General features: G+C 39.6%; 1 protein-coding gene and 1 long non-coding RNA gene across 4 annotated transcripts in view; one reads left to right on the forward strand and one right to left on the reverse strand.

Moving 5' to 3' along the window:
- The window catches only part of LOC308662691, a 110,735-nt gene that overhangs the window by 64,145 nt on the left and 20,998 nt on the right, over positions 1–25,592 (reverse strand). For all 3 annotated transcript variants that reach the window (XR_014025277.1, XR_014025278.1, XR_014025279.1), the window contains exon 2: positions 9,228–9,478. This is a non-coding gene — a long non-coding RNA (uncharacterized lncRNA). The remainder of the gene's footprint in view (positions 1–9,227; positions 9,479–25,592) is intronic.
- Positions 1–25,592, forward strand: part of SCN8A (sodium voltage-gated channel alpha subunit 8) — a gene marked incomplete at both ends in the record, with an annotated part of 82,787 nt that overhangs the window by 49,997 nt on the left and 7,198 nt on the right. Inside the window, 8 exons of the mRNA XM_081318788.1 lie at positions 1,946–2,416; positions 3,136–3,253; positions 4,672–4,826; positions 6,204–6,377; positions 12,839–12,961; positions 17,033–17,317; positions 22,819–22,872; positions 24,126–24,296. Of these exons, the coding sequence (XP_081174914.1) occupies positions 1,946–2,416; positions 3,136–3,253; positions 4,672–4,826; positions 6,204–6,377; positions 12,839–12,961; positions 17,033–17,317; positions 22,819–22,872; positions 24,126–24,296 (1,551 nt within the window). The remainder of the gene's footprint in view (positions 1–1,945; positions 2,417–3,135; positions 3,254–4,671; positions 4,827–6,203; positions 6,378–12,838; positions 12,962–17,032; positions 17,318–22,818; positions 22,873–24,125; positions 24,297–25,592) is intronic.

Raw genomic sequence — 25,592 nt, forward strand, 5'->3', positions numbered from 1 at the left:
TCTGTTGATTTCAGATTAAATTTGATCATAAAACACATTAACCATCTTATGCATCAGTGGTTGGAGCACAAACTTGGATAATCATCATATTAATGGGTTGTCTGAAGTCTATGTGGTATTATTCAGCAATGGACTGCATAGCCAAGTGCTGCCCATCCTGGGTATGAAATCAAAGCTGTTCCTTTTAAAAAAAATTGTGTCCTTAATAATAAACCATATTATTTTCTGACTGAAAGAGTCCAATTCTAGTCCACTTCAATTGGCTAATGCCTACATTTTAATGTGTAGACTGTTGATTTTATCGTTCATTATGTTGAGTTTACATGTTCAAGCTTACATTCTGTGGTCCCATTGTAAACATAATTAATCTCTGAAAGATCCTCAATTTTTTCCTCAGTAGAAGGTTGACTGCCATCTGAACTGAAAAGCCCATGCCCCAACACTATATTTTCAATCATTTTATATTGTCTGTCTATGTCTATGGAGATTCTAAGTCATCCAGGTCATGGTTGTTCCAAAGTGCTTGAAAAAGGTGCACCTTTTGGACATTGTCTCTCCATATGTTTTCTTGGTAAAAATAGAGGAGTGGTTTACCATTGCCTTCTTTTATGCAGTATGAATTTATGTCTTTGCCGTTGTCACAAAACTGATCATCTGCCTCACATCCTCGTACATCACTGCTATTCAATATAGAGTCCTGTTTGCTTTAGCTAGCAGCCACGATGATATTCAGCCTTAGGTTACCCTGCTGGATTGTATACTTTTGGAGTACACACCCAATGTTTCTTACTCAACCTTCCTAGGAATGCACACACAACTGTGATGAGGCAGATCTCTTCACTTGAGGAGATATGATTATGTACTATAGTTTAAAATGGGAAATGAAATAGCCTGCTTAATTCCCTATTAAATATGTTACATTTAAGAACGGTTCCAATGCTAATTTTTCAGTATTATTAGGAGAAACAAGCTGGATCACCCAACAGCTCAAATGCTGAATAGAATACATTTGGAGATCCTTCTGCAAACTGCATTGAATATCTGTGATAATCACCCTCTCTTCAATCATCCCAAAATTTGCTTTCTTTCTGCATGGCTTCTTGATATGCTTTTAACTAGCATCATTATCTTCCAGAATTGAAAATAGAAAAAAGCAACATGTATGAATTATAGCTGTGCCATGCTTCAGATTCAAAGGGAAGATTTTTCCTATTCTAGAAAAGAGTCAGTTGTTTCAAGGAGTTGCAGATAGATGCCATGTTTGTAATCCTGCACAATCAGAAGCATCTTTTTGCCCTTGAATTCAAAATGTTTCACAACCTTCTATATGTGCGTGCAAAAGTGTGGTGGTGGGGAGAACAAATTAATTAAAAATTTAGTCGCATTCATCCTGTAACCAAAATGGAAATTCAGTATGAGAAAATATATACTTCCAAATGTTGGGGTTTATGATGCAGTTGCTGTCTGAAATTCATAAGATTTTATGTGGCACCCAGACAGCTTCTATTAACCTGACAGGGGTATTTTTTACTACTGTATTTCTAATTATAAGAATGAATGAATACATAAATGAACGAGTGAATGAATGAAACACACGAAGAGACATATTATGTATATAGTGTGTGTGTGTGTGTGTGTGTGTGTGAATATGTAATTAAAAATGTATTGTACTATAGGAGTGTTTATACACACACACATACACATGTGCACACATACCATACGTATGTGTGCCACAGAATTACAAAAAGAAAAAGGGAAAGAAGAATCAATAAGCAAATTCATTCTTACTTAGTTGTTATCAGAGAGGACCCTACTGGCAATTTGGTCCAAGCAAAGCTGTCTTACTTCTCTTACTATTGCCCCATGAAACAGTGCCTTTGTGGGAAAAATGCACCAATTGCTGGTTAAGAAGCATCATCCTGATCTGCCTTTTCTGCTCATTCAGGTGCTGAATCTGTTCTTGGCCTTGTTGCTGAGCTCTTTTAGTGCAGACAACCTTGCAGCCAGTGATGATGATGGCGAGATGAACAATTTGCAGATCTCTGTCATCCGGATGAAGAAGGGCATTGCTTGGACAAAGATTAAAGTGCATGAATTTGTGCAGACGCACTTCAAGCAGAGGGAGACAGATGAAGTTAAGCCACTGGATGAGCTGTATGATAAGAAGATGAACTGCATTGCTAACCACACAGGGGCAGATATCAATCGGGAGATTGATTATCAGAAGAATGGGAACGGCACCACCAGTGGCATTGGCAGCAGCGTAGAGAAGTACATCATTGATGAAGACCACATGTCATTCATCAACAACCCTCACCTCACTGTTCGTGTTCCCATTGCTGTGGGTGAGTCTGACTTTGAGAACCTCAACACAGAAGATTTCAGCAGTGACACTGACCCTGATGGCAGCAAAGAGGTATGACCCAATGCTCACTCAAACCATGTTGTCATGCCATCATTTTGGATAGCCATTTGTATTACAGGAGTAACAAAGGAGGACTTGTGACTAAAGAACAAAGCTTCACAATGAAGCAGAGTGATGTTTTGATCAGAGCACTAGGTTGTTGTGAAGCATATGGGGGTTGATAGCTATAGCACAGAGCCTTGCAATCAGCAGATGCCCATAAATTTGGTGCTGTTAGCCATATTTGGAAAAATGCATCTTAAAATATTGAAGTGTTTTGTACAGTATTGATATGTCACTCATAAGAACAAAAGGAAAGGCCAGCTGGAGCAAATCAAAGATACATTTGGGAAATGCAGAAACTGGTAGATAATTAAGTTCCTGTTTGCATCTTTTCCTGCCTACGATGTTCAGGTCAGAATCAGTTTCCTCAATCTGAAAACCAGTTGTTTTATAGGACAAGAAAATATTGTCAATCAACTGCAGTTAATATTAAGTGGCACACTGCTCCAGAAAAATGAATGTTTTATTAATTTGTTTAATACAGGTTCAGCTAGGGCTTATTTTACCATTCCTCTCTTGGCTTTTCCTCTCAATTTTCTGAAGGCTAATCATTCTTGTTCCCTCAGTTCTTCTTTTACAATTTCATTTCGAGTTGCCAGATCATCCTTGTTTTGTTTTGTTTCTATAAAGAATCTCACCTGATGTTCCTGCTATCATTTTTATTCCAGAAGCTGGATGATACAAGCTCATCAGAGGGGAGCACCATAGATATAAAACCAGAGGCAGAAGAGGTACCTGTGGAAGCACCAGAAGAATACTTGGATCCTGACGCATGCTTCACTGAAGGTGATACTAAATACAGGGTATATATAAAAATCCTCAAGACAATGGGAAGAATTCATCCATCATTTTTCATTTCCTACAAAGTCAACAACATAATATCATAATACAATTTGGGGTTGTTGATGGACATTTACATGGCAGCTCATACAACAATTCTCTTTTGCACGTGTTCTTAGGTGCAGATTCTGCTGTTTGCTCTAATTTTCTCGAGACAGTATAGGAATTTCAAGACAAACTTACCAAGACAAGCAACTGAAAAAGGGAAGGTGGTTGGGTTGTGGAAATGTACAAAAAACTGTTCAAAGGGTAACAGTCATAGGCAAGGAACTTTTTCTTCACTATGGCTTCTATATATTGAACATAGGGCTAAGTGGCAAGTTTATCACATGGTGGGGGGAAGGTACACCTTCTATGATAGACTTGGTGAAGAACAGCTTCCCAAAATGCCTGGCTGAAATATTTATCTGGTCAAGACTGAATATTGTATCATGACAGTTCTGGTGAGTATGCTTAGAGAACCTCAAAAATTGGAGCTTCTGGTAATTGTTGGTAATTGTTGGAGCAGAGGAACTGCACAAAATGACTGAGCTGTGAGTCCTTCTGGAATAAAGATCATGCACATTTGACAGTGTGTTTCTCACAATGTACTTGAGCTCTGAATGAACAGGACAAGGGTTTTGCATAGATGCATCACTCATATGGGTGATGTACGGAAACCACAACAGAGAATCAAATTTACATTTCTGTTCTTGGCCTTTCAATTTGGCTTATGTATTCCTTCTACCTTCAGTTGTTCAATGTCTGGAGGCCTGATTAATCCCATTTGGATGGAAGAGTGAATGTAATAAATCCAACCCTTATGCTTGCCTGGGTTACATTCAGTGAAGAACAATTTTCTTGGGCCTGTACTTTTATAATATAAAGTGTACTTTTATAATATAAAGTGTACTTTTATAATATAAAGTCACATAATAATGTTAAAAGTTTACAATCTTGTGAGGCCACATTACTAGCTGTCCAGGGCCATATGTGGCCATGGGCTGCAGATTGGAGACTCTTGTAATAAATGGAATGGAACCTGAAATTATACTAATATAAATTTTCACCAATCTCTAAAATGCCATTATGAAGAAGGTGCAAGGATGCCTTTTAGCCAAGTGATCTGAAACTCTTGATGCCTCTTATGTTTATAGCAATATTTTACCATATTATTTTATTGAATCACTAACTTGTTTCCTTTTGATGGCATAGCATTAGAGGTGTGAGATTTAGCTATAAGATTTGTACTCCATGTTAATTTTAATTGACAGCATTTTGGAATGAAGGAATAATGGGAAAATACCTTACAGCTGGATAACATATGACTTTTGGGGTTGTTTTCTGTAACAAAATTAATTACAAAGTTAATTCTACCTTTGCAGGCTGTGTTCAACGGTTCAAATGCTGTGAAGTCAGCATAGAAGAAGGACTGGGCAAGTCTTGGTGGAACTTAAGAAAGACATGTTTTCTCATTGTGGAACATAACTGGTTTGAAACCTTCATTATCTTCATGATCTTGCTCAGCAGTGGAGCTTTGGTGAGCAACATTTTATTTTGCTAGTCAAACTGAACAATATGTGAAATTCATGAATTAGGTGCAAATGCCTTCTCTTTTTTGGAAAAAAATATTAGGTAGCAGCAGCCAGAGGTGCCATAAATGTATGATAGGAAAATATTCCTCCTTGGCATATTCACAATGAAACACCATCCCTTACTAAAGCTACTGCAGAAGGATTTTGTACTAGTATATTTGATGGATTTTTAGGATATCCCAGATATTTCAGCAGGATCTTACACTGATGTTGAGGGGGCCTTTAGTGAAAGATAGACTTGTTCTCTCCTTGCAGCAGTGTTTCATATTCATGACAAGGTCTGAGGTGCTTCATTTTGTCTCAGATGCATGGTGTAAGTGTAATAAATAGCAAATGGCCGTTTGTGCATAGCCAGCAAAGCGTGAGAATTACACACTCTAAATCCCTATCTGAAAAAAACACAGTGTTCTTTCCTCTGCTAGTGCTGGTCTCTCCTTAAGTCTAGGCAGTGTGGAAACAAAGAAAAGAGCTGCTCACACAGGTCAAATGGAACAATATGGTAATATTTGATTTTAGGAAGGGAAAAAGGGTTGGTAATTGGGCTGCAAAGATGTGAACTTAGCTCCTTTGCCTCTTTATGCAGCCTTTGAGTTAATACAGTAGTCCTCAACTTGTGACAGATTTATGTTCATAAGTCAAGTCAACCACATAAGCGACCCAATTTTACAACATTTTTTTGTAAATGTCATTTACTGAATGGGAGGGGGTTGCCTTAAACCAGAAAAAATGTCACAAATTGCTGTCATGTGACCATAGGACAACACAACCAGTCATAAAGGCCAATCCATTGCCAAGCACCCAAAGTGCGGTCACAGGAGGACAGGTGACACAAGGTCAGAAATGTTTTATGAGTGGTAAGTCATCTCATTCAGGCTCATCGTGATTTTAAATGGTCATTAAGCAACTAGCTGTAAGTTGAGGACAACCCAGTTAAATGCTGAGATATCACAAATAAGTAGCAATAGCAATAACACTTAGACTTATATATCGCTTCATAGTGCTTTATAGCCCACTCTAAGCAGTTTACAGAGTCAACGTATTGCCCCCCACAACAATCTGGGCCCTCACTTTACTGACCTCAGAAGGGTGGAAGGCTGAGTCAACCTTGAGCCTGTCAGGATCGAACTCTTGGCAGTGAGCAGTGAGTTAGCCTGCAATACTGCATTCTAACCATTGCGCCGCCACGGTTCAATTACACGTGTAAACTGAGTTTAGGTACCACAGTTTCCTCCAGAAGTACCTATATTAAAACAAAACACTTTTGTAGCTCAGTAATGCCAAGACTAGGATATGATAACAATTACTGTTCTTTTGTTGCTTAGGCCTTTGAAGATATTTATATAGAACAGAGAAAGACAATACGCACTGTCTTGGAGTATGCTGATAAAGTCTTCACCTACATCTTTATCCTTGAAATGTTGTTGAAGTGGTGTGCCTATGGATTTGTGAAATTCTTCACGAATGCCTGGTGTTGGTTGGATTTCCTCATTGTAGCAGTAGGTATCTTTTTGCTTTTTTCAATGCACTGTTTTCCTAAAGATCTAAGATTGTACCTCTATCTAAATAAATAAGACCTAGCATTGTTACTCTTGTTTCTTTCTAAAATTTTTCTAAGGCAAAACATTCTGTTGTTTTCATTCTTGCTTGCCACACCCCAAAATGTTAATTGGTTGAGGAGGTTTCCCATTTCCCATATTTCACTTTCAGGTCCACTTTATCACTGAGATTTGAATGGTGAATGAACTTCAGAAAATGCCACAGAGATAGTACAAAACACACAAAAACAAATATAAGTGCAAAGCAAAACTTATTTCTATTACTCTATTAAGGTCCATGAATTCTCCTTCTATTAAAAATCTCAAACTAAGAAACGAATCAGTGAGTTGTACAAATGGACTGAAATAATGAGAACGCAATAGGGCTATCTTACTCATAAAATAAAGTACAAAAAATGAATTGGGAAAATTGAAAAATTCAAAATTAAACTTGATCAATCTTGGTCAAGAGTGAAAGACAGGCTTGCACCACTGCAAGAGTACAATGTTTGCTTCTGCTTAAGAGCTAAGATGTTTGGTAAAAATGCAGTCTCTTTCAATTCCAGTAGAGAAGGTTTAAGTGATTGCCTGTTCAGTTCTTCTCCCACCGTGTTTCTTTTAGTTTCTCTTGAACAATACGGCCTTTCCTTCAAAACCTTCACCAGTCATAAAGCACAGGATATGAGGGGGGCAAATTTTGAATAGTTATAAATATTAGATAAATAATATTCCAAAAGGAGCTTTATAGAACTTTTGTCTTTTTTTGGTCACAATTTACTCTTCAAAAGACTGGGATCCAAAAGGCAAACCGAACACATACTTGCACTCATGCATGTATCTTATATTTATATACCTAATTTTTACATGCTAATTTGATATATTTTGGGTCTCCAAGTATTTGTTTTCTTGAAGCAATGGGACTTTCCACTGACTGCCTCTCTTATTTATCAGCATGCTATTTTTGTGGAATAGAAGACCTGAACGTGATGTAATATTTTTGATAGCGCCTTTATTTTCTGGGCCTTATTGGCGTATAGCGTTGTTATTGCTGCTGTTTAAATGAAATTTACAAAAGAGTGCATTAAATGTTTTTACATTTTGAACAGAAGCAAAATGAAGTTGACCTGGATCTTTTAAAACAAAAGTCCACCCTACTCTTAGATAAAAAGGCATTAGAGGTCTGCACGATTTGACACTGCATTATTAATGGGAAATACTGTGATCAATGATATTTCTGAGATCTGGGGACCAGATCTGTTCTTGTTCTCTTCAGATTTCAAAAGACATTGAGTATCTTTGTGTGTTTGTTTCCCCACATACATCTTCTACATACAGTAGTTTGTCACTACTGTACTGCCCTGTACTGCTTGACTTTTTGTTTCATTCTTTAGAAAAATGTGATTGCTGTTAGTTCAATATCAAAATATCAAATATATATTTGAATTTTTCATCTGAAAACTAACATTTTATCCCTGTATAAATAAGCAATATGTTTCTAATTAGTCTAGAGTTGCGTTTGAAGGTTCAGAGAAATATACTGTATTTTCTGGCGTATAAGACGACTTTTCAGCCCATGAAAATCTTCTCAAAAGTCAGGGGTCGTCTTATACGCCGGGTGCTGAAACTTTAGGGACAGGGCTGGCTGGAAAACCTGGAGCGGATCTCCCATTTGGTCTGCGCAGGGAAAGCGGGACCAATTGGAGAAGAAGCTGCAGTCTGTGATTTTTTACAGGCTGGGGTCTGGGTGTCTTTCCTTCTAAAGTTGAAGAGCAGCCGCAGTCTATCCCAACTTGAAAGGCAGGTGGGGAATGCAGCAGCCAGAGCAGCTGCTTAGCTCTAAGGACACATTTGACTCAGGAACTGGGCGGGCTGGCTGGAAAACCTGGAGCGGATCTCCCATTTGGTCTGCGCAGGGAAAGCTTTAGAATGAATTAGGAAAAGTTTAATCCACTTGCACTGTTTTATGTTTACATGTTTGATGACAAACAGCCTTATGTTTATAAGTGACAGTTTTCCTACTAAGTACCTGCATAAGCATTTGAATTAAAATTACCATATTAAAATCAAATCTGATGTTTTTTAATTTTTATTTGGTGTGCGTTGGAAGAGGGGTAGTCTTATACGGCGAGTATAGCCCAAAGCCTATAATTTAACAGGAAATGTAGGGGGTCGTCTTATACGCCCAGTCGTCTTATACGCCGGAAAATACGGTATTCTAGATCTTTTTTAAAAATGATAATAATAATGTTCGATGTCTGTTTGTGTTGAGAAAGAATCATCTCCTTAACTTTCATTCCCCTAGTGTATTTTTTTTCTATAAGGGGACCTTTAAACTCCAAAATTTAGATTTTTATAAAAAAATTCCTTTTCATTCCTATATTACTTATCTATAAATGCAAACCGTAAATGCAATGCAAGATCATGCTAATTCCTGTCAATCAATATTGTGCTAAAATAGAGAATCAGGCACGTTGAACACAGTGGAACTTTCTGTTGAGTAAACATACATGGGTTTGTTCTTTTAGACAAGATGTTGGTGTTTACCCCTAATTTTGAATGAATAGTATTTCCAGAATACAATATCTATATTCACTCCAATACCTGTTCCTCATTAATAGTTACTATTTACCTATAACTGCTAATATTCAGAGTGATTTCTGTAGAGGAGGCAAAGAAGTCAAAATATGGTCATGACCGCATGATTGAAACCTCACCCTCTTGCACATGTGTCAGTGTGTCTCACACGCAAAAAAAGCACTGGGGTTTGAGCATGCAATCAGGGCCATCATTCTGAGAAAAAAAAGACATTACCTCACTTATTCAAGTTCCTGCAACTCATAAAACATCCACATCATTTTGTTTCAGAGTGTTGGAGATGTGTGAAAAACATCCAGTCACTTTAATGAATTTCAGAGAGCAGCTGAGACGGAAACAGCTTCTTGTAAAACAGCATTGCCCAGTTAGCCTCCTTCAAGAAATAGGAGAAGCTTCTTCCTCCTGAGATCTATAATTGCTGAGACAGGAGACACTGTCACTTATAGGACCCTATAAAAGAGACTATCCTAGAAAATAAAATAACAAAAATCATCAATTTCTCGTTGCTTAAGAGAGCACTTCTGCTCCAAACCCCTAGCATTCATGCAAAATTGGCTAAAAGACAAGTTTTCAAAGTCTGAAAGTCAGTTCCATCTGACAGATTCCAGTGGAAGTGATTAGGCACATCTATTATTCTTTCTTTGAAATCAATGAAATTTAAAATTCAATCATATTCATGTCTGCTAAGAAGTAAGCTTTATTGTGTTCACTGGCTCATATTTGGGGGGGGGGTAATTGTATCATATTAAAGGAATATTTTCCATACTTAAAATTGTTTATTAAGATATTTTATCTTTCAGTGCTTTTGCATGGATGGACAAAATATTGTTGAAGTACAATTGTGAATTGTCTGGCATTTTAAAAATAGAATTACATTTTTAAAATTAGATATTTTACCATTTTTATCCCAACACTGATACATTTTCAAATACATTTCTGGTTTCATTGATTGTAAGCTTATGTCTCTGTAAGTTTACAATCTCATTTTTTATTTATTGACTTATTTCCACTTTTCAATTATTAGATCCTCAAAATTTCTTTTAATCACCTTCCCTTTAGTTCAGGTATTCTAGTGCTCCTTGATCAACTTACAGAGTCCATCTATCATGTTTTTAACCAATACAAAATAGATAACCTATTGGGCCAGGGAAACATTTGGCATTTTGAAAACATGCAATGGAAATAATGACAAAATAGTTGTCGTAGGAGTTTTGCTTATTCAAAAATGGCTTCATGTTGGACATGGCAATCGGAAATCCACTTGGAGAAGATTAAGGTGAACAACAATGAAACGATCTGAAGACAGACCCATGCTGCCTACCTCATAATTATTTATTTTTTCACATTTGTGCTTTGCCACTATCCTACACAGACTTTCTGGGGCTCACAGAATAAAAGAAAAATAGCAATAACATTGAAAATGTCATAACATAAAACCAGAAGTCAAAACAGACAAACCTAAACTCTGAAGAACATTTGGTCAGTCCCCCAATGCACTCTGGACCTGAAATGCTTCTGGAAGGGAATCAAGATTGGGGCCTTGTGGAAGCCATTCCAGAAGGCCAACCCTTCAATGGACTGATCTCCCCAAATGAGATACAATCAGTTGTCTATGGAGATTCTCAATAATCCAGATAATCATTGTCCCAAATATGCTTTTCAAAAGGCAACTGGACTTTTTTGGTTGACCAACCAAGAAAGTTCAGTTGTCTTTTGAAGAGCACCTTTGAGACAATCAGTTGCTTCTCCCAGCCAGATCAAATATATATTACTATATTTCGAAACTTCAGCATATTATTCTCCAATCTGGTTGTCATCCCTGAAAAAAACCAGTGTCCTTAACTTTACTTCTTTGGCAGTTGCTTAAAAGTATTGTCCTCTTCTTTGGAGCATTCCAGGCAGTACTACGGTATTTCATTTAATTAACATAAGTGTTAACTCAAATCAATATTTTAAAACACTCTCTAATAACACTGTTACTTATAGAAGGTTAGGTTTCAGAATGATAGACAAGATGTTTTAAGGAGACATAAGTGAAAATATAGTACCTTCATACGTACATATCTACAATACATCCCATAGCATATCAAAAGAGAGAATGAGAGAGACAGAGAGTTCTAATTTCTCCATACTTTATATTATTGTAAATCTTAAATGCTATCAGGACACCACATTATTATTATTACAGTCAGCCAGATCTTTAGACTGGATTTGGCATTCTGATCCACATACTGAGTCTCTCCCAAGGACTGTGGATAGGCAGATGTTACTTTTATTATTTTCCCAAAATATAGGGGGAAATGATGGCTCTAAACTGAAGGTTATGGACCTGTAATTCTGTTGCTCCAGTGCAGGTCAGTGGATAGAATATACAGGGTAGTCCTCAAACTATGACCACAATTAAGCCCAAAATTTATGATGCTAAGCAAGACATTTGTTAAGTGAATTGTGATCCATTTTACAACCTTTCTTGCCACATTTGTTAAGTGAAATACTTCACTTCAGGAGCTACCAGTGCAAAATGGGAGCCAATCCTGGAAGCAGCAGCGATACTGCAAATGGTAATTTGTGAACTAGCTCCCAGAATGCATTCTGACATTAGAACAGGAATGGGCTTCATATCCTGAACTCCAACTTCAAATGTTGTAGAACCCCAGTCCTACAGTCTCATCAGTCCTATCATGTATGAACACTGACAAGAAGCTAACATATTGCATTCCAACATGATGCACACGTTGCAATAAAGAATATCTGTGGAGTTTCTCAGTCAACCAGGTTATAGTTGTCTGAAAGATGCTGTTTTTTCCGAGTCCACTTGCTTTTTGAAAAACACTCCAGTTGCCCATTGAAAGAGCACCTTTATTCCAATAAAGAGTACAGCATCTTCCACCTGGGCCCAACTATCTATTATTCTAGCCAAGGGTAATAGGCTTGTAGCTGAGCACATATAGATGGTACCAGAATTTGGAAGCCTGAGATAAAGAATTCATATGTGATGCATCCACTATATCGTATTAACAACCTAATGTGAGGAAAGGATCTTAGTCCTCACCAGTAGTACAATACAGTCCTGTTATTACTTAGAATAAGAGAAAACAATAACCTTCTCCACTAGATGGCTTCCAGATTCTTTGGATGGCAACAGCTATTCCATGCCACCCATTCCCTACACCAGGAAACAGAAAGCTGGTGATACGAAACCTTCAGAAAGGCTTTGCTCTGACACAAAGGTTGCAAACTCTTAAGAGATGAACTGCTTTTTCAGAGGAGAAACACGGAAAACTAGATATTTGTTTTTCTCTTAATTTTGTAATGCTATGTCGGTGGGTCATCCTCATTTCCCCATCCCCGCCCGAATGAGAGAATTAAGGAGCTTTGTGCAGCGTGTGCATTTATCTGTATTCTTTTTCATAGGTCCTTTAAAAATTTGTCTGGCTTAATTTAATGGGAGCTGCTGGGATCCTGCAGACTGTTAAGAGGGCGAGGGTAAGGTTCTTGTCATCCGTTTGGGCTCCTAATCTCCAACAGACCCTGTTTCGTCTGTGTGTGTCTGTGCCTCTCTTTCTCTCTCTCACTTATTTTTCCCCTTTTGTTTTATATTTATGCCTCTCTCAACTGCATTATTTCCTTCCAGGTCCTTTCAGTGAAGTGCTGTAGGCAGCTGATGGCCATGCCTTCTCCGGTGTCACTGTAAATGGGGGTGGCTTGGGCCTGCAGTCCAATTTGGGGGATGGCTATATTGCCAGTGCTAGGGGATTTATGCTAACAGTCTGGAACCTCTTCTTTTTTCTTTTTCTTTTTCCTTTCTTTTCCTGTTTTCTGTGTAGGTGTCTTTAGTCAGCCTTATAGCTAATGCCCTGGGCTACTCGGAACTAGGTGCCATTAAATCCCTTAGGACACTCAGAGCCTTGAGGCCTTTAAGAGCGTTGTCCCGATTTGAGGGGATGAGGGTAAGATGCCATTAGTGAGCTGATCCTTCTGCATGCCTGTGGATTATGGTTTGTTTTTTTAAAGCATGCTAGAACCGATCAAACTGGTAGAAAGATGTAACAAACAGAATCATGATGCAGCTGCTGACGTGATCACTTCCCTCCGTTTATGATTCTCCATCACCTTGCTGCACTGTTCTCCCTTTTTTTATTTGGTGATTACCATAATAATAATAATAATAATAATAATAATAATAATAATAATAATAATAATAATAATAATAATAATAATAATAATAATAACAACAACAACAACAACAACAACAATAACAATAACATACTAATAGAAAAAAGGGAGATATATTAAGCTGCCCAAACTACATGTCATTTGTAGATTCTCTGTTGGCACTTGGCTGCTCTTTTTTGGCCTGGCTTTTAATACCTGTAGTATTCAAGGGGGCATTTCTGGCTGTAAATCTGGGATAGGGAGAATCACCAGGTGCAAAGAATCAGAATTTGAACCACCCCAAGTTTTTCTTCTCCCACTCTCCCAAAGTTAAGACCAAAGATGGATAAAAAATGAGATAAAAACACAATGGTTGGTTTTCAAGTTGTTCCTGCCTTGTTTGGGGAAATATTCAGGACTGCAGAAAAGGGCTGGATATTGGGGGGAATCTAGTGCTCCCCTCAAGAAAAGATTTCTGGTTTAATTCCTCTCATTTGCACCTCGTTGTTCTCAGTCCAGTCCATTCGTGACTGGCTGCCTTGACTGATAGCTTTTCTCCCTCTTTTCCGTTTCCTGTTTACATGCTTTATGCCCCCACTCCACTCTCCCCTATCAATCTGATGTTAGCAACAAATCACAAGCAAAGCATAGAATCTGAACTTTCTAGATTTATTACAATATGCCATCTATAGAGTTTGAACTTAACCATGTTTTAAAGGAGATTGCCAATTTAATTTTTTTGTAATGCACAGCCTATATAAAAGATACAAGTCTGAAAGTTGTGATCCTATATTTTATTAAGGAATGAGCCCTTCTGAATGCATAGGTTTGGGCTGCATGTGTGGTGCATTCTAATACAATCTCTTAATTGGAACAATATTGACAGAATGAAAACTAGGAGAGGTTGCAGAGAAGAGCTTCAACCCTCATTCAAAAATCTGAATATATCTGTGTTCAAAACAGATCCTAAGGGGAAAAAATATTTGGGATTATTAGTCATTTGCTCAACCTGTACAGAGATTTTGTTTAGTTGAAAGGTTCAATTGAAATCCAATGTTATCCTGAAATTGCATATTATACCTGCTCCAAAAGGACATTGAAGTGGGCGCATTACATAATTATGTTTACTAAATTACATTGCTAAAGTTCCATCAGTTTGGTTTTACATGGAGATTGGATGTTATCTATTATATTAATATCTTCCTGTGCTGTATAACAGTAAAAAGATAATCCTTATTTAACTTTCTCCACATATTAAGGACAAATGTGCAGGGATGGGGGAATTATTCACATGGAGAAACAATATGAAACATTTTGAGCCCTGGGTATATAATTGTATAATAAATTGTGGCCAATCCTAAGAAAATGATGGTTGTAGAACAACCATTCTTTTCAATGGGATTTCAAAATGATCATGTTCAGTTATCATTTTAGGTTTGAGTTCGTTAGTTCTAGACACCAAGCAGAACTAAATTAACAGGACAGTTTTATTCATGTTTATACTGAAATCACCCCCACTGGTTTTGGTGCGCTTACTCTGGTAATAGTAAATATGTTCAGGACTGCAGTATAGTGTTAGACCTTGACCCAAATTCAGTGGAATGTACTTCAGATATGAATGTGGATTGACATTTGTTCTGACCTGTACAAATGTTACTTTTACAAAAAATCTGGACAGCTGCTTTTATTATAGTTACTTTCAAAAGAAACTAGTTTCTAATGAAAGTAATGTAACATAAATTATCAGACATTTTAGCTAATTTAACTTGAAAAATTGTTTCCCAGCATCTTTCTAATAGAGAATGGCTCTTTTCTGGTAGGAATTTTAAAGCCAGTTAGAAGTTATTTAAATCCATATATAATTCAAGCCTTATCTTTTTTACCATCAGTATAAACTGACTTCATGAGAATGAAAAAAAAAACATTTTTTCTAAAGAGCATTAAATATTGTTCTTTGTTTGTCCTCTACCGCCTAACAACTTAATATTTAAAAAAATATCTTCAACTCTATGTATTTGGGGAAAGGGAATTAAAATATTGTTATGAAATATGCATGCCCTTTACTATTTCTAATATATAGATGTCACACAAAAGCCATGTTCCCTTTTTCATGCAATGCAATGGTTTTGATTATTTAAAACTATGTGCATAATGATTACTTTATAAGTGAAAGAGTAGAAAAGTAAAAGATACATTATGCAAGACAAATAGAGAGCAAATAAAAATGCAACAGTGTGTCAAATCACAATAATATGACCAATAAATTTACTTGGTTTTTATTTCCCTCATTATTTCATCTCAAGAATAAAAATGAGATCTTTGAGTTTTCAGTTGGTATCTGAAATATAGGCTGATAACGTTGAGTTTAATAGTTTCTGTTATTTTTGACAGCCCTCTATTCAGAAGTCAATGGGCTGTTGATTGCAATGATTTTTCTGCTTCATATAGCGCCTAACTTTTGCAGAAGATTATGCATCTAAACACAAATTATGCTATGTCACCATTGTGAAACTTAATGTAAAATAATAGTGCCATCTGTTGACACTTAAAAAAATACAGTAATCAGCAGAAAGTAGATGAGGGTTTTTGACTGGAGGAACTTCATGTGATATTTGCCTTCATCCCAGCGGGTAGAGTTGACAGAAGAAGTCAGGGAGATTACAGTGCTATGAGAGCTAATTCCTACTGGCTAGTGGCAGTATTCCAGTATTTGAGGGGCTGCCACAAAGAAAAGAGAGGGTCAAACTATTCTCCAAAGCATTAGAGGGCAGGACAAGAAACAATGCTTGGAAACTGATCAAAGAGAGAAGCAACCTGGAATGAAGGAGAAACTTCCTAACAGAACAATTAACCAGTGGAACAGCTTACCCCCAGAAATCATGGGCTCTCCATCACTGGAGATTTTTAAAAAGAGGCTACACAGTCACTTGCCTGAGACGGTATAGGTTCTCCTGCTTGAGCAGGGAGCTGGACTAGAAGACCTCCAAGGTCCCTTCCAGTTTCTATTCTATTCTATTCTATTCTATTCTATTCTATTCTATTCTATTCTATTCTATTCTATTCTATTCTATTCTATTCTATTCTATTCCTGTCCAGTCAATGGGAAAGGCTCTAAGAGGAAGGAAGGAAGGAAGGAAGGAAGGAAGGAAGGAAGGAAGGAAGGAAGGAAGGAAGGAAGGAAGGAAGGAAGGAAGGAAGGAAGGAAGGAAGGAAGGAAGGTGGGTGAAGCAGAGAAGGGAATATGGCTTTTGTTTTTGAGCTTGCAAATATGCATGCTCAGCTCTTAGGACACTTCTAAAGAATATATAGTACTGATTAATTTTATACTAAGCTACCACTAAGTCTTAGGACCAGTTTGGCACCCTTTCCTACTCCCATTTGAAATATGTGGCTTCATGGGAATAGGAGTAACAGGGCCCACAAGTTTATGAATCTGGTTTTAAAATGGGGAAAGATTGTTGGCTAAGTTAATTTACATGTGTCTGAATTCCAAAAACTTGATTAAGACTTAAATTTTAGACTCTCCTGGACTCACAACATTATCAAGGCAAGGCACCCCCTCCTATCCACATTCTTAATTTTTCTTTTTTTTAATCAACCACCTATTGAATGGCAAAAGAAATAAAACAAATTCCTAATATTTGTTTGGATGAGTTATTTACTAAAAGGTTTTTGAAAAACAAAACACTTGGAGACACATGATTCTTTTTGAATTAAGATGAGTATTGTGGGACTAGCCTTGCTTCTGTTCCCCTTGCTAAAACTAGACAGATGGATGTTTTGCTTGTAAAAAAACAAACAAACCTCAAGCCCTCCTATTTTCTGTACTGAAGCTTTCTCTCCCTTCCCTCTCCCTCCCAACACAGGTGGTTGTGAATGCCTTGGTGGGTGCCATACCCTCCATTATGAATGTGCTGTTGGTCTGCCTTATCTTCTGGCTGATTTTCAGCATTATGGGGGTTAATCTCTTTGCTGGGAAGTATCATTACTGCTTTAATCAGACGGCTGAGTATCTATTTGAAGTAGAAGAAGTCAACAACAAGACAGAGTGTGAGAAGCTGATGTATTCCAATGAGTCTGACATCCGATGGAAGAATGTAAAGATTAATTTTGACAATGTCGGTGCAGGGTACCTGGCCCTTCTACAAATCGTAAGTTTTATTTTGTTGTTGTTGTTGTTGCTTGACAGCTAATGTTGAGATCTTAAAAACGTTTTCCTTTTGTGTAATCCCATGTATCTTTTCCCGTATTCGGATGGATCAGCCAAATATTTTTTGGCTTTTTTAAAATTGTGCTTTGAAGTGATTATCAGGGGGCAATCAAGAAGTTATTTCCATTTTTGAAATAATGAACATGGGAAAGAATCTTAATTATTTTCACTTGCATCCCCTTTATTGGTGAGGATTTAAGAGCAGTATATTTTTTAAGCACAGAATAGAATAGAATACAGTAGAGTAGAGTAGAGTAGAGTAGAGTAGAGTAGAGTAGAGTAGAGTAGAGTAGAGTAGAGTAGAGTAGAGTAGAATAGAATAGAATAGAATAGAATAGAATAGAATAGAATAGAATAGAATAGAATAGACCTTGGAGGTCTTCTAGTCCAGCCCTCTCCTCAACCAGGAGAATAGCAAGGATCTGTTCGTATAAGGCCGGAGCCGCATGCGGCTCTTTCAGCCGTCTCCTGCGGCTCCCAGTCCTCCGGCATGTGCAGTCCCCCCCCAAAAAAAGTGGGACTAAAAAAGTTCATCCAATCAATTCAAACTTCTCACGAAAAAAAAACTAGCAAAGTTAGAATTGATTGGTTGAACTTCTTTGGTTTGTGGGACTGCTCACAAACCTCCTTTCTTCTTTGGACTCCACATGGTGGCAGCAGAGGAGGACTGCTGGAGGACTGCTGGAAAGGTGAGTGGGCCATTTTTCTGTATGCTGTACCTTCCTCTTTCTGCTGCGAAAGAGTGGGGTGGGGAGGGACTTGAGTGAGTCGGCAGCAGCCCTTTTTCCACCTACTGTGCCTTCCTCGGGCTCCCCTTCTGTGAAAACGTTGCTGCTGTCTCTCATTGAGAGAATGGGGCAGCGGAGGCTTGCAGAACGGTGGATTGAGCCTCTGCCGCAGGCTTGCAGAATGGCAGATTGAGCCTCTGCCGGTGGCGGAGGCTTGCAAAACGGTGAATCGAGCCTCTGCCGCCGGTGGCGGCTTACAAAACGGTGGATTAAGCCTCTGCCGGCGGCGGAGGCTTGCAGAATGGCAGATCGAGCCTTTGCCGGCGGCGGAGGCTTGCAAAACAGTGGATCAAGCCTCTGCCGGCGGCGGAGGCTTGCAAAACGGTGGGTTGAGCCTCTGCCGGAGGCGGAGGCTTGCAGAATGGCAGATCGAGCCTCTGCCGGAGGCTTGCAGAATGGCAGATCGAGCCTCTGCCAGCGGCGGAGGTTTGCAAAATGGTGGATCGAGCCTCTGCCGGAGGCGGAGGCTTGCAGAATGGCAGATTGAGCCTCTGCTGGAGGCTTGCAGAATGGCAGATTGAGCCTCTGCCAGCGGCGGAGGCTTGCAAAAAGGTGGATCGAGCCTCTGCCGGTGGCGGAGGCTTGCAAAACGGTGGATTGAGCCTCTGCCGGAGGCGGAGGCTTGCAGAATGGCAGATCGAGCCTCTGCCAGAGGCTTGCAGAATGGCAGATCGAGCCTCTGCTGGCGGCGGAGGCTTGCAAAACAGTGGATTGAGCCTCTGCCAGTGGCGGAGGCTTGCAAAACAGTGGATTGAGCCTCTGCCGGCGGCGGAGGCTTGCAGAATGGTAGATCGAGCCTCTGACGGCGGCAGAGGCTTGCAAAACGGTGGATGGAGCCTCTGCCAGTGGCAGAGGCTTACAGAGAGGAGAGTGGCTTACTGCACCTCCATCAAGGTAGCGGGAGTGCTTCGGGGAAGCCACGCATGACTGGTGGGAGGGGAAAGCTCTGCGCCGCCTGTCGCTCCCTCCTCCTTTCCCAGCAGCTTCGGGGGTTCCCGACCGGGGCCTTCTCAGAGTGCACGTGGGGGCTTCCCCTCCGCTGCCCCTCGGCAAGATGCGCCCCAGCGAGCTTCTCCCACACCTGCTTTGCCTCTCTGCTGAGCAACTGGGATGGCTCAGCAGAGGGAATGGGCATTTCTCCGTGTGCAGGAAAGGTCTGTTAGGGAGGCGGTGGTCTGGTATTGTTTACCTCCCTCCTGTGTGTGTGTGTGTGTGTGTGTCGGACCCGCAGGGAATGGCTGGTAGAGGTGGCCGTCTGGCGTTTCCCCCCTCTCCTGTGTGTGTGTCGGGCCCATGGGCTCAACACACAGAGAGACGCAAACACCAGACTGCCGCCGCCTCTACCAGCCATTCCCCACGGGTCTGACACACACACACACACACACACACACACACACGGCAGCAGTGCGGATCTAGCCTCTGCTGCCGGCAGAAGCTGGATCCGCCGTTCTACAAGCCTCCGCCACCAGCAGAGGCTCGATCCGCTGTTCTGCAAGCCTCCGCCACCGGCAGAGGCTCGATCCGCCGTTCTGCAAGCCTCCGCCGCCGGCAGAGGCTCGATCCGCCGTTCTGCAAGCCTCCGCCGCTGGCAGAGGCTCAATCCGCCGTTCTGCAAGCCACCGCCGCTGGCAGAGGCTCGATCCGCCGTTTTGCAAGCCACCGGCAGTGGCTCAATCCGCCGTTCTGCGAGCCCCTGCCGCCATGTGTGGTGTGTGTGTGTGTGTGTGTGTGAGAGAGAGAGAGAGAGAGAGAGACATGGGGAATGGCTGGTAGAGGCGGCGGCAGTCTGGTGTTTGCGTCTCTGTGTGTCGAGCCCGTGGGCCCGACACACACACAGGAGAGGGGGGAAACGCCGGAGGGCCACCTCTACCAGCCGTTCCCTGCGGGTCCGACACACACACACACACACACACAGGAGGGAGGTAAACAATGCCGGACCACCGCCTCCCTAACAGACCTTTCCTGCACACGGAGAAATGCCCATTCCCTCTGCTGAGCCATCCCAGTTGCTTGCGTTGCAGAAGGCAAGTATTTGGGATGAAGACTCGAGATTCGGCGTTTCTCAGCCCTCTCTCGAGTCTTCATCCCAAATGCAGAAATCAACCTGAAACAAAGAGAAGGAGACTGTAAGGAGGGCGAGATCAGCGCGGCCTGAAAAACGCCGAATCTCAAGTCTTCATCCCAAATACTTGCCTTCTGCAACGCAAGCAACTGGGACGGCTCAGCAGAGGGAATGGGTGCACGCGGAGAAATGCAGATTCCCTGTGCGCCCTTGCGAGATATGGAGGTGCTTCAGGGAAGTAACTGGGATGGCTCAGCAGAGGGAATGGGCATTTCTCCGCACGCGCTGATCAGCGGGCGTGGAGAAACGCGGAATCTCGAGTCTTCGTCCCAAATGCAGAAAGCAAACTGAAACAAAGAGAGGGAGACTGTAAGGAGTGCGAGAAACGCCGATCTCGGAGGGAGCAGGGCGGCTGCATATCTCCGCTTAGGCTCCACTGTTCTGTCAAGCGTGTTGTTTTGCGCATGAGCACGCATGCACGTCCTTCTTTGCGGCTCAGAGTTTTTTCTTTTGTGAGGGAACCGGTTCCGAGTGGCTCTTTCACTCTTTCAGGTTGCCGACCCCTGGTATAAGGAGAGGTCTAAGCTAAGTAAATGGCAACTTTAGCTTTAAGGGGAGGAATGGTATATAGCCGTGGTGCTGAACCTATGGCATGCGTGCCACAGGTGGCACACAGAGCCCTCTCTGGTATATAGCTTCCTGAAGAATTCTAAAGAATTCTTAATTCCATGTTGCTTCTGGAAAATGCTGCGGGGTGTGTTTCTAGTTTGAATATATTCTAAGCAATACAGTCTCTTTTCACTTTTGTTTTTGGATTTTACCAACTGACGTTTAATAGAGGTCATCTTGAAGATAGGCTGTGATCCAAGCGATCTTATTTCATAAGTCCATCTGTTCTTCCAAAAGCAATTAGACTTATATTCATGAGAAGCAGAGGTGGGGTAGTAGAATAAATCACTTGGAAATGAATTATAGAGCAACTTAGGATTTATTTATTTTTTGAGATTCAAAAATGTATGGTATGTCTGCCATTTTATAGTTTCAAGTTTTCCTGCAAATGTATTTGAAGATTTCAGGAATTGTGGTGCTATAAAAAAAAGAGGCTGATTGTATCCTTAAAAAATCCATTAATCTGAAAGTTTAAAAAAAACTAGATGAAGATTCATTATTTTAATTTAAAAAGTGATATTATTTTAATGTTATTTTATTTATTTGATTTCTCTAGCCGCCCAGCTCAGCAAATGACTCTGAGCAGCCTACGTCATTATACTTAAAAAACAAAGTAAAAACAATAAATATAATTTTTTATATTTCTATGTTGTAAATTACATTTTATTACATGGGATGATATAATGTATTATTTTGTGAAATATTGTTAACTAAGCAGGAATATTAGGTTTAAATTATTTTACAATTTGCCCCAAATCATAATAACAACATACAAATGTTTTGTTAAGGATTTACAGACTATCCGAGTGCATGTTCCATATACAAGCCAGAGAACAAATTGATGCACCATTTACCAAAATAAATGCACTTACAATATACCCCTTGTATGTTTAGAATGAGTGAGAAATTCCACAAAAGTTATTTTTCTTGAAAATAGTGTAATAAAAGCAGTTAATAACATGTAATCAGCATAGCCATACTTTTAACAGAATCAGTACGCACAATGTAAATGTTTTAAACTATTCCCAAAATAAAAATAAATGTTTTCATAGTGGCTGAGGAAAAGATTGTTTATTGGTTTCTTCTGCAAAACTTCAGGTTTGCTCAAGGCAGCTGACACCTTCTTATGGAGGGATTGTATCATTTTGACTACATAGGGACCAATATTTGCAGAAGTTAGTATGCTGATGGTGTATATATAATATTATTAAGAGCCTTGGTGGAGCAGTGGGCTAATGCCTCCTTAAGTAACACCAGCTGCCTGCAATTAGTGCAGGTTCGCATCCCACCAGGCTCAAGGTTGACTCAGCCTTCCATCCTTCTGAGGTAGGTAAAATGAGGACCCAGATTGTTGGGGGCAATTAAGCTGACTTTGTAATAATGCCGCTGGGGTGTGTGTGAAAGCCCTAATAAGCAGGCATATACATAGAATGAAGGCTACTGCTAAGCTTGTAAGCCGCCCTGAATCTTTGGAGAAGGGCGGGATATAAATGGAATTAAAATAAAAAAATAAAATAAAATAAATATTATGTATTCTATTAGGTATGCAAAGTAATTGGACTTTGCTTTAAAACCCTTTCAAGCAGGTTACAAAGGTTGGGAATTATAATATTTTATGTTCTGGGATTACAGTCTGAAAGATGTGACAAGAAGGAAAAAAGTTGGGGGGGGATGAAACTCAGGCATCTGATATTAAATCACAAAGTGGAAAAGTAGATATATACCTCTTGGGTATTTAGAACGAGATAAAAATGTTAACAAATGAGAATTCCTAGGCCTAATTAAAAGTGAATACAGCATTTCAGATCTTGTTTGTAAGTAAGCGAAAAAATAAATGTTGGTTATTCATGTTGCTCCATGCTACTGTTACCCTGCTTTGTTTTTTCCTCCTCTTTAAAAGAAGCATGTTTTTTTCCCCCATAGGCTACCTTCAAAGGCTGGATGGATATAATGTATGCAGCAGTAGATTCTAGAAAGGTAATATTGCTATGATCTTTTAAAATAAAGAGTAGACACCCTCAGATTGAGATCAATCCTTGATCTTTGCACAGACAGAACCATTTACTTTGCTTGGCAAGAATACAGAAGTGATTTGCTATTGCCCTAGTCTAGGATATTTCTCAGCTTCTTGGTCAAATCCATAGCTCTGATTTCTCTGATAATTTTCTCAGCCATACGCTAACCAGGTTTGATTCAGCTTCTGAACCCAAAGAAGGCAAGTCAGCTGCTACTACTTGCAAGAGCAACTTTATTATTTTATATAAGAAAGAATGCTAATCATCATCTCAAGGGAAAATAAAAAAAATATCCAATTGTCAGATGCTAGCTGCACCTTCTCTGTACAGGTCTTGATCTCTTTTGTGCACAGAATATTCAGCAATGGCCCCAGAATTAATTTCAAAGTAAAATTAAAAGGGATTTATGTACCTAATGGATCCCTGTGAGCCTTTGAATCAAAGGGCAACTTTACTAATCATTGCATAATGCATAAATTACAATGATTTCCCGGAAGAGGACATCATTTAATCATTTCATTCTTTATTAAATGTGTAGATTTAACCAGAAGCAAAATATTTAAACTGCCCTGTTTATTAGATGTATGTGAGTTTGACACAAAATAGGAAAAAAATAAAAAGAATTTGAATGCAGTGAGAATGGTTATGCAAAAAATATGTATGACATAACACAAGAAGTAATAAAGGTTAATGTCAAAGGAATCTAAATGCAGAACAAAAGTGAATAGTACAAAATAAATACGTGAGAGCTACATGGATTGTATAGAGAGAATGAATAAAGATCAAAACTAAGAACAAACAGAGGAAAAATATTAAAGGACAAAGATAAGGGAATGAGAAAATTTGTAGGTGGATGGATAAAAGGAGTTCCTCAGAAGTAATGTATAAAGAATAAAAAAGTCAGTGTATAAAGTGAGGCAAGGATATAGTACCAATAAGGGTGGTTTGCAACAATAGGAAGGTTTGCAGTAGTATAATAGATGCTGTTGGTATAAATAAGATTTAGTTAGATTTCATTTTTCTTTTACCTTTGCTTATACCTTTTGACCAGTATTTTATTATTTTTCTGCACAATGTTGCATTATTTAAAACCGAATACACTGTGATTTGTTAGATTAATAGATTAAATATAGATTGGGGTTTCTCTCTTTCACTCTCTTACTTGCTCTCTCCTTCTCTCCCCCCAAAGTATAATTATTTTTTCTTTGCTTATAGCAAGAAGAGCAGCCCAGCTATGAGGACAACATCTATATGTATATCTACTTCGTTATCTTCATCATCTTTGGATCCTTCTTCACTTTGAATCTCTTCATTGGTGTTATTATTGACAACTTCAATCAGCAAAAGAAAAAGATAGGTCAACTTTTCATATTTTCTAGCACACAAGTAGAAGGAAGAGAAGAGAGAAAGATACATCCTAGAATGCGTTTAATTATCTACTAATACACTTTGGACTCTCCCAAATCTTGCTGCTGTTGATCCAAAATGTAAATGATTAAAAGTCGATTCTCACATGCCAGTCAACTGTTGCAACTGTAAGATGAGATTAAGTGAGTGAAAGAGGCATTGCAGGTGGTCCTTGACTTTGTTGTTGTTGTTAGTTGCGAAGTCGTGTCCGACCCATCGCAACCCTATGGACAATGTTCCTCCAGGCCTTCCTGTCCTCTACCATCTTCTGGAGTCCATCTAAGCTCACGCCTACTGCTTCAGTGACTCCATCCAGCCACCTCATTCTCTGTCGTCCCCTTCTTCTATTCCCCTCAATCTTTCCCAGCATTAGGCTCTTCTCCAGTGAGTCCTTCCTTCTCATTAGGTGGCCAAAGTATTTGAGTTTTAGCTTCAGGATCTGGCCTTCTAAAGAGCAGTCAGGGTTGATCTCCTCTAGGACTGACCGGTTTGATCGCCTTGCAGTCCAAGGAACTCGCAGGAGTCTTCTCCAGCACCATAGTTCAAAGGCTTCAATTCTTTGGCGCTCAGCCTTTCTTATGGTCCAGCTTTCACTGCCATACACTGCAACTGGGAAGACCATAGCCTTGACTATACGCACTTTTGTTGACAGGGTGATGTCTCTGCTTTTTAGTGTGCTGTCTAGATTTGCCATGGCTTTCCTCCCAAGGAGCAAGCGTGTTTTAATTTCTTGGCTACAGTCCCCATCTGCAGTGATCTTGGAGCCCAGGAAAATAAAATCTGTCACTACCTCCATTTCTTCCCCATCTATTTGCCAGGAATTGAGAGGGCCAGATGCCATGATCTTGGTTTTCTTAATGTTTAGTTTCAACCCAACTTTTGCACTCTCCTTCTTCACCCGCAACAAGAGGCTCTTTAGTTCTTCTTCACTTTCTGCCATTAGAGTGGTATCATCTGCATATCTTAGGTTGTTGATGTTTCTTCCGGCAATCTTAATTCCAACTTTTGATTCATCTAGCCCTGCCTTTCTCATGATGTGCTCTGCATATAGGTTAAATAGGCAAGGCGACAGTATACAGCCTTGCCGGACTCCTTTCCCAATTTTGAACCAATCAGTGGTTCCGTGTCCAGTTCTCACTGTTGCTTCTTGGCCCGCATATAGATTTCTCAAGAGACAAATAAGATGGTCTGGTATGCCCATCTCTTTAAGGACTTGCCAGAGTTTGTTATGATCCACACAATCAAAGGCTTTAGCATAGTCAATGAAGCAGAAGT

This window comes from Vipera berus (genome assembly GCF_964194415.1).
Source record: "Vipera berus genome assembly, chromosome: 2".
NCBI classification, from domain to species: Eukaryota; Metazoa; Chordata; class Lepidosauria; order Squamata; family Viperidae; genus Vipera; species Vipera berus.